The sequence below is a fragment of the Telmatherina bonti genome (genome assembly GCF_933228915.1).
Source record: "Telmatherina bonti genome assembly, chromosome: 22".
NCBI lineage: Eukaryota > Metazoa > Chordata > Actinopteri > Atheriniformes > Telmatherinidae > Telmatherina > Telmatherina bonti.
The window spans coordinates 30,366,057-30,384,231 of NC_136631.1; the positions used below are offsets into that span (position 1 = coordinate 30,366,057).

Sequence of the window (18,175 nt, forward strand, 5' to 3'; positions counted from 1 at the left end):
GTCTTGGGTTGTTTACTGCTCCTATTCAGGTGAAGTAGCTGTTTGTCTGGTTCTGTTTGGGTTTGAATGAGTCGTTTTCTCCTCTGTTCACCCCCTCGCCTCCCGTTAATCCAGTCTGCTCCAGCAGTCATGTGGAGTTGTGCCAATCAACAAAAATAACAAAAAACAGCATTTAAATTTGAAGAGGAGCCTCATTTCCACAAAACTCCTCTTGGCAACGCTAAGATGTTTGGAACTCGGCTGTCACGACACCTTGACAAACTTACCTGTCTGTAAGTAGAGATCTCCGTTTGTCTTGATGATCCAGGCAGAATCATCACTCAGAGCGACAAACGCTGTATGTTCTGCAGCTTTATACCAGTGACGTTTTCCTTTCACCAAAACTTTAGCACAAGCAAACGCTGTCATGGTCTTCTGCTCCACCTTCCACAGCAGGTTACCTGGTGGGATTACAGTCAGCTTTAATGCATACATCTGGTAAGGGACATGGTAACACACTTCTACCTGTACAAATACCTCTAAAGAAATCTGTGCCTTTATCTGCACATATACTTGTAAATATGCATACGCTTAAACATAAAGCTGGAAACACACCTGTACACACACCTGGGCATATGCCTGTACATACACCTGTGTAAGAACCTGTACCTGGAAAACACATGTACATACACTTGAACGTAAATAGACTTTTACAAACAGACGCCTGTGCATAAATCTGAAAGCACACCTGTACACCTGAAAAGACACCTGCACATACACAGGTACATCCACTTTTACACCAGGAAGTATACCTGGAAACACACCTTCACATACAGCTGAACATCAGCATGGGCAGTGGACACACACCTGGACGTACTCGTTCACATGTACATGGAAACATACTGAGCGTGCACCTCTGTAATACACCTTCAAACACACCTATACATACACATGCATTAGTGTCACATGTACCTATGAAAGAAAAAAATAGCAATGTCTGGTTTTTTTCTAATATCAAGGAGCCGTAACCAAACGTTTTTTCACCTGTAACCCGTACACATTAAGGGGTTTAACGAAATGCTAAACTCATGATACAATACTAAATACGATAGAGGGCTAACGATACAAAACATGCATGATATGAAATAAAAACTGAGGAAAATCACCTGACGAAGATAAGAAATTTGATGGAAAACACCAAGATAGCAAAAATTGGACATTGTTACTGTTTTGCCAAAAAAAAACAAAAAAACATTGTCTAGTATCTCTGCTGGGAAGCCAATATGAATCCACACCACCAATGTTGACAGTTTGACATTCCTGCCAGTAATGTCGCTAAAACCTTCATCTCTCGTTCACTTCACGCATTTAAAACAGCAAAGTCAAAACCCAAACAGACACTCGCTCCAACGGGGGAACTTAGAGGAACCAATCAACCTAACATGCATGTCTTTGGACAGTAGACGGAGAACCCGGAGAACCCACGCATACACGGGGAGAACATGCAAACTCCAAACAGAAAGGCCACTGTCCAGCCGAGCATCGAACCAGCGACCTGTGAGGCCACAGAGCTAACCACCGTGCCACCGAACAGCCCCATATGTTAAACTATTTCCTTTAATTAAAACATTTTGTAAACATCCAGAATATGTGTCGCAGAAAAAGATCATGAGAGATGAGGAGCAAAAACCCCTCATTTCGTCACGTCAGTAGACCAGTTATGGAAAACGTCCCGGTGCATTAAATCAAATGCACTGATTCCCATAGCAACCGTTGTGTTTCGCAGAAGACCTGCATGCACAGAGTGAAAGCTCAGGCTGTTAGCCCAAAGCAGTATTTTCTGAACTGTTGTGTCGTCAAAATCATATAAAAATATATATAAATAATACGAAACAGCTACTTATTCTCCAACTGATTTTAATTGGGGCATTTTGAAACAAACGTAGACATTAAATGTATGGTTCACGTTTCGAAGGCTGGGTGCAGAGACGACCGGTCTCTTTCAGACAGGAGAAGATACCTGGCCAGGGCTTCGTCCAGCATGGACTCAAACCGCACCAACACCATTCAGAATGATTAAAAAAATAATTTAAATGAAGTAATTTCCAGTGGATCTCTTTTGAGACCCAGAGTCCAGCCAGGACTGGTTCTGAAAGAGCCACTCTCCCATATTCCTGGTACTGTGTACCACCACTGAATCTCTTACTGGTATGCAGTACTGGACCTTACTTTTTTTTATCTCAACCTTTATTTTGTGCAACTTTAAAGTGGAACTATTATGTGCATTTCGGGCTAATTTAATTTTATTTCTGAGACCAGAAGGGCTGGGATTGATGGAGTTATTGTCACAAATCACTTTATTTACTTCAGACCGACCCTCTCCGTAGGCTGTCAGATCAGCCTGTGGGCAAAACGAGTGGATTGAGACTCTTCCGCATTAAGCCCCATCCTCCCGCCACTGCGCTACATCGGGAGCGCGCACCGCACCTGCTTTCGCCGTCATTGTAACATCTCATAAACAGAAGGATTAGGCTAATATGAACTCAATAAAAAAACAAAATACAATGTCAACACATAGCATACAGCCCTACATGTTGGAACCTGAATCAGACCCTGAAAACGAAGTGAAAAACAGCAACCCACAGCAACGAATGCAGCAGGATGTCTCTCTTTGGTAAACTCACCAGCCATCGTTGGAAATAACTTTATCCCACATTTTCCACCCGCCTGATGTATTTGTACATGCCCTTGTTAACCAGTAGAAGGTAACCAATCACCGAACCTTATCCCCCGGGACGTCACAAGGATTTCCAAGTAGAAAAAAACTCTCTAAAACGACGCGCTTTTCGTCGCCATGGAAACCGAACGGCGAGCGTGCTGGAACTCAAACTCAAACTCAAACACGCGTTTAGGTGATAAAAAACAGTGTCGTTCACATGTCTGATGAGGATTCAACACTGTAACACTGTAGAAAGCTCAGAAAACTCCAAATACCATCATAGCACCCCTTTAAACTTTCCTTCTTTTCCTTCTTTTTTATTCTGCAAAATTTTGTGTCAGAAAAGTTTGTTACACCCCTAACACACATGTAAATACACCAATTCATAAAACCCATCTGTACCTACACCTTGAAATGCACCGGCACATACACTGAAACATAAAACTGTAAGTACACCTGTACAATACACCTGGAAATACCAGTTTACGTGCACTTGCAAATACACCTGAACATACACCTAAAAACACACCAATACATACACCTGTACTTCTATATACAGTACACATGAAATTATACATACACTTAAACAGATCTGTACATACATCCATACATACCTGCATTTACACATATAATTACACTGATACATAAAGCTGGGAACACACCCCACACACAGCCACACACTAACTACTTAGCCTTCAAGTGCCTTCATAATTTTGTGATACATTAACAGAATCTTATGGCAGTTCTGTGCAGTTTTAAATCAACCAGGCTTGATTTTAACGTGAATATCCGACACTCCAGTGGGTGGAGTCGCAATCATGTTACGAGCACTTTCAGGTTGTTGTCAAACATAATGTGAATGAGAAATGTGTTAAAAGAAAACAGTTGTAATCTGCTGTGACATTAGCAGGCAGTTATGCCAGCAGCTCACCTGTTGGTGACAGCGCCACCTGGTTGACATTGTCTTCAAAGCGCTGCCAGCTAAGTCCAGTTTCAGGCAGAGGACTGCAGAACAGCCCCCCTTTGAAGTCTAGACACCAAACATACCTGAAACCCAGACGTCAAATTTAAGACACATGAAGCTTACCTGTAAAAACACCGAAGAGTCATCTGGTCACCTACCTGTCAGTAACCTGCAGGCTCAGAATTCCACATCCTGGTCCCACGTATCCCATCCAGCTTTCTGCCAACTTCACAGACACAAGAATAGTAGACATTTACAGAAGGTTTATTGTACTTCCACTGGCGCACCTGGTCAGGTGTTCTCATGTCTCACCTGGTCACGTGTTCTCATGTATCGTCTGGTCAGGTGTTCTCATGTATCGTCTGGTCAGGTGTTCTCATGTCACACCTGGTCAGGTGTTCTCATGTCACACATGGTCAGGTGTTCTCGTGTCTCACATAGTCAGGTGTTCTCATGTATCGTTTGGTCAGGTGTTCTCATGTCTCACCTGGTCAGGTGTTCTCATGTCTCACCTGGTCAGGTGTTCTCATGTATCGTCTGGTCAGGTGTTCTCATGTCACACATGGTCAGGTGTTCTCGTGTCTCACATAGTCAGGTGTTCTCATGTATCGTTTGGTCAGGTGTTCTCATGTCTCACCTGGTCAGGTGTTCTCATGTCTCACCTGGTCAGGTGTTCTCATGTATCGTCTGGTCAGGTGTTCTCATGTCACACATGGTCAGGTGTTCTCGTGTCTCACATAGTCAGGTGTTCTCATGTATCGTTTGGTCAGGTGTTCTCATGTCTCACCTGGTCAGGTGTTCTCATGTCTCACCTGGTCAGGTGTTCTCATGTATCGTCTGGTCAGGTGTTCTCATGTCACACCTGGTCAGGTGTTCTCGTGTCTCACATAGTCAGGTGTTCTCATGTATCGTTTGGTCAGGTGTTCTCATGTCTCACCTGGTCAGGTGTTCTCATGTCTCACCTGATCAGGTGTTCTCATGTCACACCTGGTCAGGTGTTCTCATGTCTCACATAGTCAGATGTTCTCATGTATCGTCTGGTCAGGTGTTCTCATGTCACACCTGGTCAGGTGTTCTCATGTCTCACATAGTCAGATGTTCTCATGTCACACCTGGTCAGGTGTTCTCATGTCTCACCTGGTCAGGTGTTCTCATGTCTCACATAGTCAGGTGTTCTCATGTATCATTTGGTCAGGTGTTCTCATGTCTCACCTGGTCAGGTGTTCTCATGTCACACCTGGTCAGGTGTTCTCATGTCACACCTGGTCAGGTGTTCTCATGTCTCACATAGTCAGATGTTCTCATGTCACACCTGGTCAGGTGTTCTCATGTCACACCTGGTCAGGTGTTCTCATGTCTCACCTGGTCAGATGTTCTCATGTATCGTCTGGTCAGGTGTTCTCATGTCACACCTGGTCAGGTGTTCTCATGTCACACCTGGTCAGGTGTTCTCATGTCTCACATAGTCAGATGTTCTCATGTCACACCTGGTCAGGTGTTCTCATGTCACACCTGGTCAGGTGTTCTCATGTCTCACCTGGTCAGATGTTCTCATGTATCGTCTGGTCAGGTGTTCTCATGTCACACCTGGTCAGGTGTTCTCATGTCTCACCTGGTCAGATGTTCTCATGTCTCAGGTGTTCTCATGCCTCACCTGATCAGGTGTTCTCATGCCTCACCTGGTCAGGGGTTCTCATGTCACACCTGGTCAGGGGTTCTCATGTCACGTCTGGTCAGGTGTTCTCATGTCTCACCTGGTCAGGTGTTCTGATGTCTCGTCTGGTCAGGTGTTCTCATGTCACATGTGGTCAGGTGTTCTCATGTATCGTCTGGTCAGGTGTTCTCATGTCTCACATAGTCAGATGTTCTCATGTCACACCTGGTCAGGTTTTCTCATGTCACACCTGGTCAGGTGTTCTCATGTCTCACCTGGTCAGATGTTCTCATGTCTCAGGTGTTCTCATGTCACACATAGTCAGATGTTCTCATGTCACACCTGGTCAGGTGTTCTCATGTCTCACCTGGTCAGATGTTCTCATGTCTCAGGTGTTCTCATGCCTCACCTGATCAGGTGTTCTCATGCCTCACCTGGTCAGGTGTTCTCATGTCACACCTGGTCAGGGGTTCTCATGTCACGTCTGGTCAGTTGTTCTCATGTCTCACCTGGTCAGGTGTTCTCATGTCTCGTCTGGTCAGGTGTTCTCATGTCACACGTGGTCAGGTGTTCTCATGTCTCGTCTGGTCAGGTGTTCTCATGTCTCACCTGGTCAGGTGTTCTCATGTCTCATCTGGTCAGGTGTTCTCATGTCTCGTCTGGTCAGGTGTTCTCATGTCACACCTGGTCAAGTGTTCTCATGCCTCACCTGGTCAAGTGTTCTCATGCCTCACCTGGTCAGGTGTTCTCATGCCTCACCTGGTCAGATCTGGGTCTGTCTTTGGCTTGAGTGTCCAGATCCATCTGTCTTTCAGTCATCTTCTCTGAGTCTTTTGATTGACTGGTTTCGGTTTCTCCTCCGCTGTTTGCATGAAGAAGACTGTGACGGTAGATGTCTCCCTCATCATCGCTGGACATGCTGGATTTTCTGTCCAGACTGGACACAGTGGAGTAAAACATGTTTTCTGCTGGAGCAGCTGAGGGAGGCAGGAGGTCGTCCTGTAAACACAGAGGAAACAATCCTGACCAACATCATCATCTACAGCAATGTTTCCCAATCCAACTCCTTCGGACCCCCTGCCCTGCATGTTCTGGACACGTTTCTCCTCCAAAGCACCCAAGACAGATTACTGGACATTCTCATCAAGTTTCTTTGCAGCCTGTTAAACAGCTCTTTATGTCATTCAGATGTGTTAAAGTAGGGTTGTCTATAAAACATGCAGGGGAGGGGGGCCTAAGGACCTGGATTGGGAAATACTAATCTACTGTGTTGGAACCTGCTGGGTGATCAGTAGCATGTAATTATTATTTATTTCAATGATATATTTATTTCTATTGATCTTTATAATGTCATTGATTCAGCACTGAGCATGACCGGATCGTTACTCATTATTGGATGTTACAGTCTCCTGTACTACCGACAACTTACAGTCTCCTCTTCTGGTTCTATCAGAGGGCTGAGAAACTCTTCATCCTGATCCTCCAGCCCATCATCCTCTTCAGACTTGTGCATGTAGGAGAAGGTGCACTCAAGCAGCAGATCCACATCTGGAGTTGGAGGGACCCCATCTGCTTCTGGACCTGAGCCAAAGGCCTCTTCTCTCCTCAGACCTTGGAGGACCAAGCTGGTGTGGTGCACGGAGACAAAACAAGTATGAGACAGTGAAAACAGCAGGACAGGAGACAACTGTCGGACCTAATGACCTACAACAACTAACCCTGACTGGATGGAGGAAACCTCCACCTCCGTAACATCCTTAGAACCGTTATCTGCATCCTCTGCCTGCTCAGCGCACCGCCGATGGACTTCTGGAGAATCCTGGTTCTGGAGGCTTAGAGCACTGAGGGAGGTGTGGTCACTCAGAGGAGTTTCACTTCCTCCATCGGTGCAGCTGCCGTCCGGAGCGACAAACACCGAGTCTGAGCACCTACTGTCAGAGAGGTTTCCACTGCTGCTGTCTGAGGACAGGGACAGGTAGGAGACAGTAATTATAACCCATCTCTGTTTCAGTCTGTTGCTGTCTCTGTCTGTGCATCTCTCTTTGTGTCGGTCCAACTCTCTGCTTACCTTGCCGTCTCCTTCTCTTTTTCTTCACTTTGATGGCTTTAACCACCAGCTCCTCCTGTAACATTTCCTGACCTAAAGGGGCACTGTAGCGTCTGGAGCTCAGCTCACAGGAGGCATCAACTGGGGTGTCCCATGAAGAGACAGAGTCACTTCGACAGCGGGGTCTGCTGAACGGATCAGAGGGCTGGCTCAGCTCCATCCGCTGGAGACAAACGTTGGGAGATACAGTTATCTTCAAGTCCTCACTTTAAAATGTACTCATGGTCTTCTACATGTCAGACTCTATTCTCTACATGTCAGTTTCTATTCTCTACATGTCAGACTCTATTCTCTACACCTCAGATTCTATTCTCTACACCTCAGTTTCTGTTCTCTACACGTCAGATTCTATTCTCTACACCTCAGATTCTATTCTCTACACCTCAGATTCTATTCTCTACATCTCAGATTCTATTCTCTACACCTCAGATTCTATTCTCTACACCTCAGATTCTATTCTCTACACCTCAGATTCTATTCTCTACATCTCAGATTCTGTTCTCTACATGTCAGATTCTGTTCTCTACATGTTAGATTCTATTCTCTACATGCCAGATTCTATTCTCTACACATCAGATTATATTCTCTACATCTCAGATTCTATTCTCTACATCTCAGATTCTATTCTCTACATGTCAGATGTTATTCTCTACACCTCAGATTCTATTCTCTACACCTCAGATTCTATTTTCTACACCTTAGATTCTATTCTCTACACCTCAGATTCTATTCTCTACACCTCAGATTCTATTCTCTACATCTCAGATTCTGTTCTCTACATGTCAGATTCTATTCTCTACATGTCAGATTCTATTCTCTACACATCAGATTCTATTCTCTACATCTCAGATTCTATTCTCTACATGTCAGATGTTATTCTCTACACGTCATATTCTATTCTCTACACCTCAGATTCTATTCTCTACATCTCAGATTCTATTCTCTACATGTCAGATGTTATTCTCTACATCTCAGATTCTATTCTCTACACCTCAGATTCTATTCTCTACACCTCAGATTCTATTCTCTACATCTCAGATTCTATTCTCTACATGTCAGTTGTTATTCTCTACATGTCAGATTCTATTCTCTACACCTCAGATTCTATTCTCTACATCTCAGATTCTATTCTCTACATGTCAGTTGTTATTCTCTACATGTCAGATTCCATTCTCTACACCTCAGATTCTATTATCTACACCTCAGATTCTATTCTCTACACGTCAGATTCTATTCTCTACACCTCAGATTCTATTCTCTACATCTCAGATTCTATTCTCTACATGTCAGTTGTTATTCTCTACACGTCAGATTCTATTCTCTACATCTCAGATTCTATTCTCTACATGTCAGTTGTTATTCTCTACACGTCAGATTCTATTCTCTACATCTCAGATTCTATTCTCTACATGTCAGATGTTATTCTCTACACGTCAGATTCTATTCTCTACACCTCAGATTCTATTCTCTACATCTCAGATTCTATTCTCTACATGTCAGTTGTTATTCTCTACATGTCAGATTCCATTCTCTACACCTCAGATTCTATTATCTACACCTCAGATTCTATTCTCTACACGTCAGATTCTATTCTCTACACCTCAGATTCTATTCTCTACATCTCAGATTCTATTCTCTACATGTCAGTTGTTATTCTCTACACGGCAGATTCTATTCTCTACATCTCAGATTCTGTTCTCTACACGTCAGATTCTATTCTCTACATGTTAGATTCTATTCTCTACACCTCAGATTCTGTTCTCTACATGTTAGATTCTATTCTCTACATGTTAGATTATATTCTCTACATGTCAGATTCCATTCTCTACACCTCAGATTCTATTCTCTACATCTCAGATTCTATTCTCTACATCTCAGATTCTGTTCTCTACACGTCAGATTCTATTCTCTACATGTTAGATTCTATTCTCTACATCTCAGATTCTATTCTCTACATGTCAGTTGTTATTCTCTACACCTCAGATTCTATTCTCTACATCTCAGATTCTATTCTCTACATGTCAGTTGTTATTCTCTACATGGCAGATTCTATTCTCTACATCTCAGATTCTGTTCTCTACACGTCAGATTCTATTCTCTACATCTCAGATTCTGTTCTCTACACGTCAGATTCTATTCTCTACATGTTAGATTCTATTCTCTACACCTCAGATTCTGTTCTCTACATCTCAGATTCTATTATCTACACCTCAGATTCTATTCTCTACATGTCAGTTGTTATTCTCTACACCTCAGATTCTATTCTCTACACCTCAGATTCTATTCTCTACATCTCAGATTCTATTCTCTACATGTCAGTTGTTATTCTCTACATGTCAGATTCTATTCTCTACACCTCAGATTCTATTCTCTACATCTCAGATTCTATTCTCTACATGTCAGTTGTTATTCTCTACATGTCAGATTCCATTCTCTACACCTCAGATTCTATTATCTACACCTCAGATTCTATTCTCTACACCTCAGATTCTATTCTCTACATGTTAGATTCTATTCTCTACATCTCAGATTCTATTCTCTACATGTCAGTTGTTATTCTCTACACATCAGATTCTATTCTCTACATCTCAGATTCTATTCTCTACATGTCAGTTGTTATTCTCTACATGGCAGATTCTATTCTCTACATCTCAGATTCTGTTCTCTACACGTCAGATTCTATTCTCTACATCTCAGATTCTGTTCTCTACACGTCAGATTCTATTCTCTACATGTTAGATTCTATTCTCTACACCTCAGATTCTGTTCTCTACATCTCAGATTCTATTCTCTACACCTCAGATTCTATTCTCTACATCTCAGATTCTATTCTCTATATGTCAGTTGTTATTCTCTACACCTCAGATTCTATTATCTACACCTCAGATTCTATTCTCTACATGTCAGATTCTATTCTCTACACCTCAGATTCTATTCTCTACATCTCAGATTCTATTCTCTACATGTCAGTTGTTATTCTCTACACGTCAGATTCTATTCTCTACATCTCAGATTCTATTCTCTACATGTCAGTTGTTATTCTCTACACCTCAGATTCTATTCTCTACACCTCAGATTCTATTCTCTACATCTCAGATTCTATTCTCTACATGTCAGTTGTTATTCTCTACATGTCAGATTCTATTCTCTACACCTCAGATTCTATTCTCTACATCTCAGATTCTATTCTCTACATGTCAGTTGTTATTCTCTACATGTCAGATTCCATTCTCTACACCTCAGATTCTATTATCTACACCTCAGATTCTATTCTCTACACGTCAGATTCTATTCTCTACACCTCAGATTCTATTCTCTACATCTCAGATTCTATTCTCTACACCTCAGATTCTATTCTCTACATCTCAGATTCTATTCTCTACATGTCAGTTGTTATTCTCTACACGGCAGATTCTATTCTCTACATCTCAGATTCTGTTCTCTACACGTCAGATTCTATTCTCTACATGTTAGATTCTATTCTCTACACCTCAGATTCTGTTCTCTACATGTTAGATTCTATTCTCTACATGTTAGATTCTATTCTCTACATGTCAGATTCCATTCTCTACACCTCAGATTCTATTCTCTACATCTCAGATTCTATTCTCTACATCTCAGATTCTGTTCTCTACACGTCAGATTCTATTCTCTACATGTTAGATTCTATTCTCTACATCTCAGATTCTATTCTCTACATGTCAGTTGTTATTCTCTACACCTCAGATTCTATTCTCTACATCTCAGATTCTATTCTCTACATGTCAGTTGTTATTCTCTACATGGCAGATTCTATTCTCTACATCTCAGATTCTATTCTCTACACCTCAGATTCTATTCTCTACATGTTAGATTCTATTCTCTACATGTCAGATTCCATTCTCTACACCTCAGATTCTATTCTCTACATCTCAGATTCTATTCTCTACATCTCAGATTCTATTCTCTACATCTCAGATTCTGTTCTCTACACGTCAGATTCTATTCTCTACATGTTAGATTCTATTCTCTACATCTCAGATTCTGTTCTCTACACGTCAGATTCTATTCTCTACATGTTAGATTCTATTCTCTACATCTCAGATTCTGTTCTCTACATGTTAGATTCTATTCTCTACATGTTAGATTATATTCTCTACATGTCAGATTCTATTCTCCACACCTCAGATTCTGTTCTCTACATGTCAGATTCTACTACAATAAAGATTAAAGTCTTTGCTCAAAGTCTAATTTCTAAAGTCTAAAGTCTAAATTTCTATATTATGGTCATTTTTAAGGAAGTTCTTGAAGAATAGTGACGATGTCCGTTTTTCAGGACATCGAACAGATCTGAAATTATTTTGTTGAATTCTAAATCTTATCTGGAGAGTCCCTGACCGGTCCCACATGCAGAGAGTGTGTTAAGTTAGGGCACATTCACATCAGCCTTTTTCATTTAAATCTGAGTCCGTTTGTTTGAAAGTCCGCTTAATTTGGGGGAATGTGAACGTGCTGAATGAATTCTGGTTCGGACCAAAGAAGCAGACTCCATCCTCCTACAAACGTCAAAGGTCTTCGGCTGTTTCAAATGGACCAAATACAGGAAGTGCAATTAAAAAAAAGTCACTACTTGCATTTGACATAGTATTGCATTGTGGGTAAATTCATAGCGATGGCGTTAAGGGTCCTCTGCCTCATCTGGTGTTCATACTGTGTCTATTGTTGCAGTCTATTTCTGCAGTATACTTGCATAAGACACAACCCAAAACAGCTATAGTTTCGTCTCCATGTTTAACTCTCAAGAGGAGGAAATGCAGCTTACTCCTTCACGCCGGTCTTGTCCTTTCTATTGCTAAATACCAGTGCAGCACCACCTCTGGTGGTGGGAATGGGGATATATTATTATCATGGTTTGGCTCGTTTGACCAAAGAGCAGCGTGAACACGATCTCAGTTCGCATGGATACACCCCCCTACAACTGAGCCGAATCCCCAATCGGACCGAGTCTAGCGGACTATCCTGATCTGAATGTACCCTTAATCTTTTATGTGACTGGTCACTGTGGTGGTCAAACTGGTCAAACTGCTCTTAGTGGTGGTTGAGGGGCCACCTTCCCAAATTCTGTTCACTAGGTAACATTTAAATGTGAGTTAAACTCAGAGAGAAAGCCGGAGAATGCCCTGAAAATGAACCACACATAAACAAGTTTAGTGATCTTTAAAGTGCTTGGTTAACTAGCTGGGGGTCCCTAGTCTGCACTTGTGTTTGTTCAGTTTAACTATTAAGTCAGAAGTTAAACTAAACAAACACTTTTCTACTCTACTGTATTGAAATCAGTTGGTGATGGTGAATATTTTCTACTTTTTCACTTTCACTAGATCTATAATTACCCAGCTTTGTTAACAACCCACATCAGCTGTCACTATGGCAACTCATGTTTATCATCTCCTACCTCCAGCTGCTCTGCCTGTTCCTCCGCTTCTTCCACTTCCTCCACTCCTCCCTCCTCCTCCTCTTCTGGTCCTTTTGCATAAAGCCTCTCGCCCACTGCTGCTTCCTCTCTACCCCCACCTTCTACAATGATGGCCATGGTTCTGATTGGCTGGGCCATTTCAACGGATCCAGTTGGGTAGAGGGTGGTGGGCGTGGTGAGGGGTGAGTGCAAGCGGAGAGACAGTTCAGACACTGAAGAACAGAAACAGGAATGTGAGCAGGGTGAGAGCAGCAGGTGTGGCTGTGATGCTGTTACTGGTGGTACTTTTGCTCACAGTTCGAGGCCATTCCCTCCGGACTGGTGGAGAGGCGGATGATGTCTCTGTCTCCCTTCAGGACAAAGATCTCATTGTCACAGGACGACACCGACACAATGTCTCCGCTGCTCTCCATCACTCCGATAATCGCCTGTCGACAGCGTCAGCATCATCAGAATCAGAACAACATCTCTGCATCATATCGGTCCCATGATTATTTTTCTGTTGACTTATAAATATTAAACTTAAAATGTGTTGTTACCAAAAAAAACCCAAACAAGTCAGGGTCTAGCCTGAGAGCAGAAAACTTTCCCATATAAAGATCAATAATTTGGTAAAATATCAATTGGATCAGTAAAAAATATTACATTTAATTTGTGACACAGAGCGTCTCTGATCTGAATGGCATCCTCAGATATCTAGTTTCCAGGACTAATTATTAATTCAGGAAATCAGTGAAGTTTCATTAATGCAGGAGACTGTTCTGTTTTGCTCATTTTCAGGTCTGCATTTGATCCTGCAGATCATATGTTGATTAACAGACTCAAACGGTGGGCTGGAATATCTGGAACAGCTCTTTTATGCTTCTCATCTTATCTTTCTAGTAGGTCCTTTTAGATCAATATTGGTAACTTCACATCATCTTCTGGACCTTTGTCTTCAGGTGTTCCCCACGGTTCTGTTCTGGGCCTATTCACTTTACATTAGGGGAGTAAAGTCATCTAAAAAATTTAAGTGGATCCCACCAGACCTTCTACACAAAGACCAGATGGGTTTCATTAGTTAATGATAAACTAGGGGCAACATCAGGACAGTAAAACACATCTTGAGACAGGTAACATTACCGAAACTAAACTATTATTCAGTTTAGAAGCAGAAAAAGCATCTGACTTGGTGAGATGGTCTTTTTATGAAAAGTACTAAAAGAAACTAGCTTCCTCATGCCATAATCAGTAACAATCAGTATAGTTTCTGTGCTGTATGACAAACAAACAACCAGAAAATAATGAAAACTTAAGGACAAACTACCAAACTTTAGCCATTTTTCCCATCATTCGCCCCCCCTCAACAGCTAATCCAGCATCCACCCTGCATCCTACTGACATGTTAGCTCTCTCCAGCTAGCAAAAGACTCGTGTTTTGTGCCTTTCTCTCTCATCTTTCGAGTTTCTTTGCTGAATCAGTGATGTTGTGTGTTCAAAACAGCCAGTTCCTTGTTATACTGCAAAGTGACACGTCAAATTGCATCTTGGATGTAAAAGGTTTATAGTGTTGGTTTCTCAGCCTCAGGACGCTGCTGGGCAGCAGTAATACATCTTTAAGGGACTGAGTTGATGAACAAGACAGGGGTAGAGTGCTTTGCAACTCTGCTTTGCTCCACTTCCTGAATCTCTGAGCTTATCATTCAGATGGAGAAACAATTTAAAAAGGGATAACAGCTGCTTTAGAGGAGCAAAGGTTGGTCCTGCATGCTGATGATTTAGTCTAATAAAAACAAATGCAAATCTAGCCAAAACTGACGAAGATGATAATGCAATATGTTCAACTCTCAGGACACAAAACGACTTTGGACATAACTCAGGTATTGACAAATAACTACGACCCTCCATGGAAATGAATTTGTTTAACTGGAAATGGTAATAAGTGTTCCTTATATATCTGGGAATCATGTTACCTGAAGATCTTTCTAAACTGTATGAAGTCAACTACAGACCTTTAATCTCAAACATTAAAATCTGGTATACACAGATGAAATTGTTGCATTTCTGAACTTGTCAGGAATTAGTCATGATGAACGTTCTTCCACAAATTATTTCTCTTATAAATGCCTTCCTCCCAATTTCACCCAAACTATTTCTAGAATAGTAAAGACTAACTTCAGTGTACTTACAGACAGAAAAAAGGCCACGATAAAATCTAAAACCTCACAGCTGTAGAATGTAAAAAGTGGAATAGACCTTCCCATCTTCAGAGAATACTATCATGCAGTGCAGTGACACCACTGGTGTGCAGAAGTTCCACAGCATACACTCAGGAGTGACAACCGTGGAAAGTTCACCAGTAATGACAATCTTGAAAGATAAAAATCTACAAAATAATGTTTTCAATGTTGGAAAGAGTCTTGAAATTGTGGCAGGATGCACTGAACCTTTTCAGATCAGAAAACTGGTTAAAGATTTTGAGATGGTACACATATGACCCAGAAATCAAATAGAGATGGCAGATCAGAAAAATGGATTTAAAAAAGACTGAACTTCTTATCAATCATTTCTACAAAGGTTTAGTTTGATTTGGAAAAAGAAGACTTAAAAAGAGGTTTGAAAATCAAGTATTATTTTGGCTAAAATTACAAACAGGCTTTTGGACATGGAGAGTTTATGTTTATACAGGTGTTTGTGTCAGTAACTAAATCAGGAGAAGGGAATAAAATCATCTCTGGAATACATTCAGTTCAGTGGTTTCATTCACCAGTGGTTTGTACGAACTAATTTGTTATTAGATCCAACTTACAACTTTTTTATGGAAATTATTCACCAAAATCTCTTTTGTTCTTTGGCAAGAACAATTCCTACAAACCCCCTCACCAGTGTCGACACATTTGAACAAAATCAACGTGTCGTTTTCTGCTGTTCAGTTCTTTAAAGTACAATAATAAAGTTCTAGTAATGTCTTTATCAGATTATTAAATATTTATTGATAAATTACATTTTGTTATTTTGAGATAAGTAAGATTTGGAAGATCACATCCCAATGTTGTAATTTCTCACAGAGGAAAACTTGAACTGTTTTTTCTTACATTTCATTCATTCAGGAACAAGCAGCAGTGAAAACAGATTGCTGGTCTTCCTGACAGCATTGCTTCAATAGACTGAGCACAGATCTGTTCTGTTAAATGCAACTTATACAAAAGTAACAGAAAACAATGAAATATGCTGTTAGCTGCAAGCAAAGAAGCTACTACTAGGAAATGGTTGAAGGTAGACCAACGTAATACTGAGGTAATAATAACTGGATGAAGATTGTATTTGATATTTAAACAATGGAAAAAATCCATACATCCATGGAAAGGTTGTCTTTTACCCTGGTAAAAGCAAGAGACAAGACAGAACTAAAAGAACGGTACTTTAAAGGCTTCTGTACCTCACTGAGACAGTCAAAGACGTAGATGCTGTATTCATTCCAGCTGAGGATCCAACCGTCTCTCAAGAAACAGCTGAGCAGACCAAGCTGTCGCTCCACTGGACGATAGGCTCCAACCGAACCCGGACGAGGAAACAACTCAAACTGAGGTATCTGAGATGGAAAGGAGAGGAAGGCAGATCATCTTAACAGGAACAAACACCACAAGATTCCAACAGCAACCACTCTGGATCGCAGTCCAGATCCCAGTCTGGGCTGAGATCTTATGGAAGAAACAGACTGTCCTGCTGAACTGATCTGGTCTTTCAGATAAAAATCACGTGTCTTCTTGCATTTCTTTGCTGAATCGGTGACGTTGCGTGTTCAAAACAGCCAGTTCCTTATTATACCATGAAGCGAAACTCTCCTGCTATGTCACGCAGCGTCCCAGATGCAAAAGTTGTATAATGTGATTTCTTAGCCTTGCTGGGTAGCAGCTGCTCTAGAAATGCACATAGATGTCACTGTGTCCATGTCGTGGAGTTTTAAGGTCAGAAAGTTTAATGCCTGTGTAAGTGGATGTACGTATGGCCAGGGGCTCAAGTGCAATAACAAACAGAAGGGGGTCTCCGTGGTGAACACCACATTGCAGGTGAATGAAGCCAACAGATTTCCTTTGATATAGAAGTAAGATTCAGGATTATCTATCTTGACCCAGTCTACAAAAATGTCACCAAAAGCAAGTTTTGTTTGTGTTGCAATAAGTTAAAGTCATTCTATCATATCAAAGGCTGTGGGTGTCCAAAGCCAGTATAGCAGCCTCGTCATCTTTCCTCTATTTTACATACATTAAGACTTTTCTATATATTACAGGAGAATCTACATGTGATGGAGCCTGTTTGGTTGGGCTCAATTATACCTGCTTTATACCATGGTCTGGGTGAATACTCGATTCTGATTGGTTGCAATGTGTACTGTTACGACCCTCAATGGAGTTTGTCCAGGGGTAAAGGGGGGGGTGGCAACATTAACAAAAGAATACCACGAAAATGTACAAATGAAGGCTTTATTCTTGGGACCCACTAGTCCCTAAACGCATCAAAGACCAGAAAACAACCAAGCAAACCCAATAACAAAAGTGTCCACCAAAGCTGGCACCAACCCAGCGGTAATCGCAAAAGCGTCAATGCAAACACCAAACAGTCAAAACTCCTTTGCAGTCACTGAAGGAGTGGCAAGCTGTGGCACCAGGCTCAACCAGAACACAGCTGCCCGGAACGAAGTTTGGTGACAGCCTTTATTCCGGTGCTCTGTAGAAGGTCTGGCCAATCAGGGGCAGGTGGGCGTGTGGCGACCAATCAGCACCCAGCACACATCAGCCTGAGGGCAGCTCCAGGAAGGAAGCCAGGTGTATCAAATCCCTCAGGTGATGCTTGTTGAAATGATGAGCTAGATGACAGGCCATGGGGCGTAACACCCTCCCCCTGAAAACAAAAGCCATTAATATACACAATACAAAATTATCTACACACTCACCCTGGACAGGGCATCGGCTAAAACGTTGGTTGCACCCTTTTTATGCTGTATTTGCAGATTGTATCCTAGAACAATTAGTGCCCACCGCATGAGGCGCTGATTGTGGTTGTACATCCTTGCTAGAAAGATCAGAGGATTATGATCAGTAAACACATGCACGGGCACAGAGGCAGATCCCAGGTATACGTCGAAATGTTGTAAGGCTAACAACATTGCCAGGGTCTCTTTTTCAATGGTGGAATAATTTAACTGATGTCGGTCAAACTTACGGGAAAAGTAGCAGACGGGATGATCAGCTCCATCTCCACCTTCCTGCAACAGAACGGCACCAGCTCCCACGGCACTGGCATCTACCTCCAGTTTGAAC

The 18,175-nt window shown here is 41.8% G+C and overlaps 1 protein-coding gene across 1 annotated transcript in view; it reads right to left on the bottom strand.

Annotated features, from left to right (window-relative positions):
- tecpr2 (tectonin beta-propeller repeat containing 2) overlaps nucleotides 1-18,175 on the bottom strand; it is a 52,206-nt gene that overhangs the window by 15,275 nt on the left and 18,756 nt on the right. The window contains exons 9-18 of the mRNA XM_079261676.1: nucleotides 16,294-16,446; nucleotides 13,171-13,303; nucleotides 12,855-13,087; nucleotides 7,385-7,586; nucleotides 7,035-7,275; nucleotides 6,746-6,941; nucleotides 6,076-6,315; nucleotides 3,821-3,888; nucleotides 3,630-3,745; nucleotides 267-440 (exon numbers count right to left, since the gene is read on the bottom strand). Coding sequence (XP_079117802.1) covers nucleotides 267-440; nucleotides 3,630-3,745; nucleotides 3,821-3,888; nucleotides 6,076-6,315; nucleotides 6,746-6,941; nucleotides 7,035-7,275; nucleotides 7,385-7,586; nucleotides 12,855-13,087; nucleotides 13,171-13,303; nucleotides 16,294-16,446 — 1,756 coding nt within the window. The remainder of the gene's footprint in view (nucleotides 1-266; nucleotides 441-3,629; nucleotides 3,746-3,820; nucleotides 3,889-6,075; nucleotides 6,316-6,745; nucleotides 6,942-7,034; nucleotides 7,276-7,384; nucleotides 7,587-12,854; nucleotides 13,088-13,170; nucleotides 13,304-16,293; nucleotides 16,447-18,175) is intronic.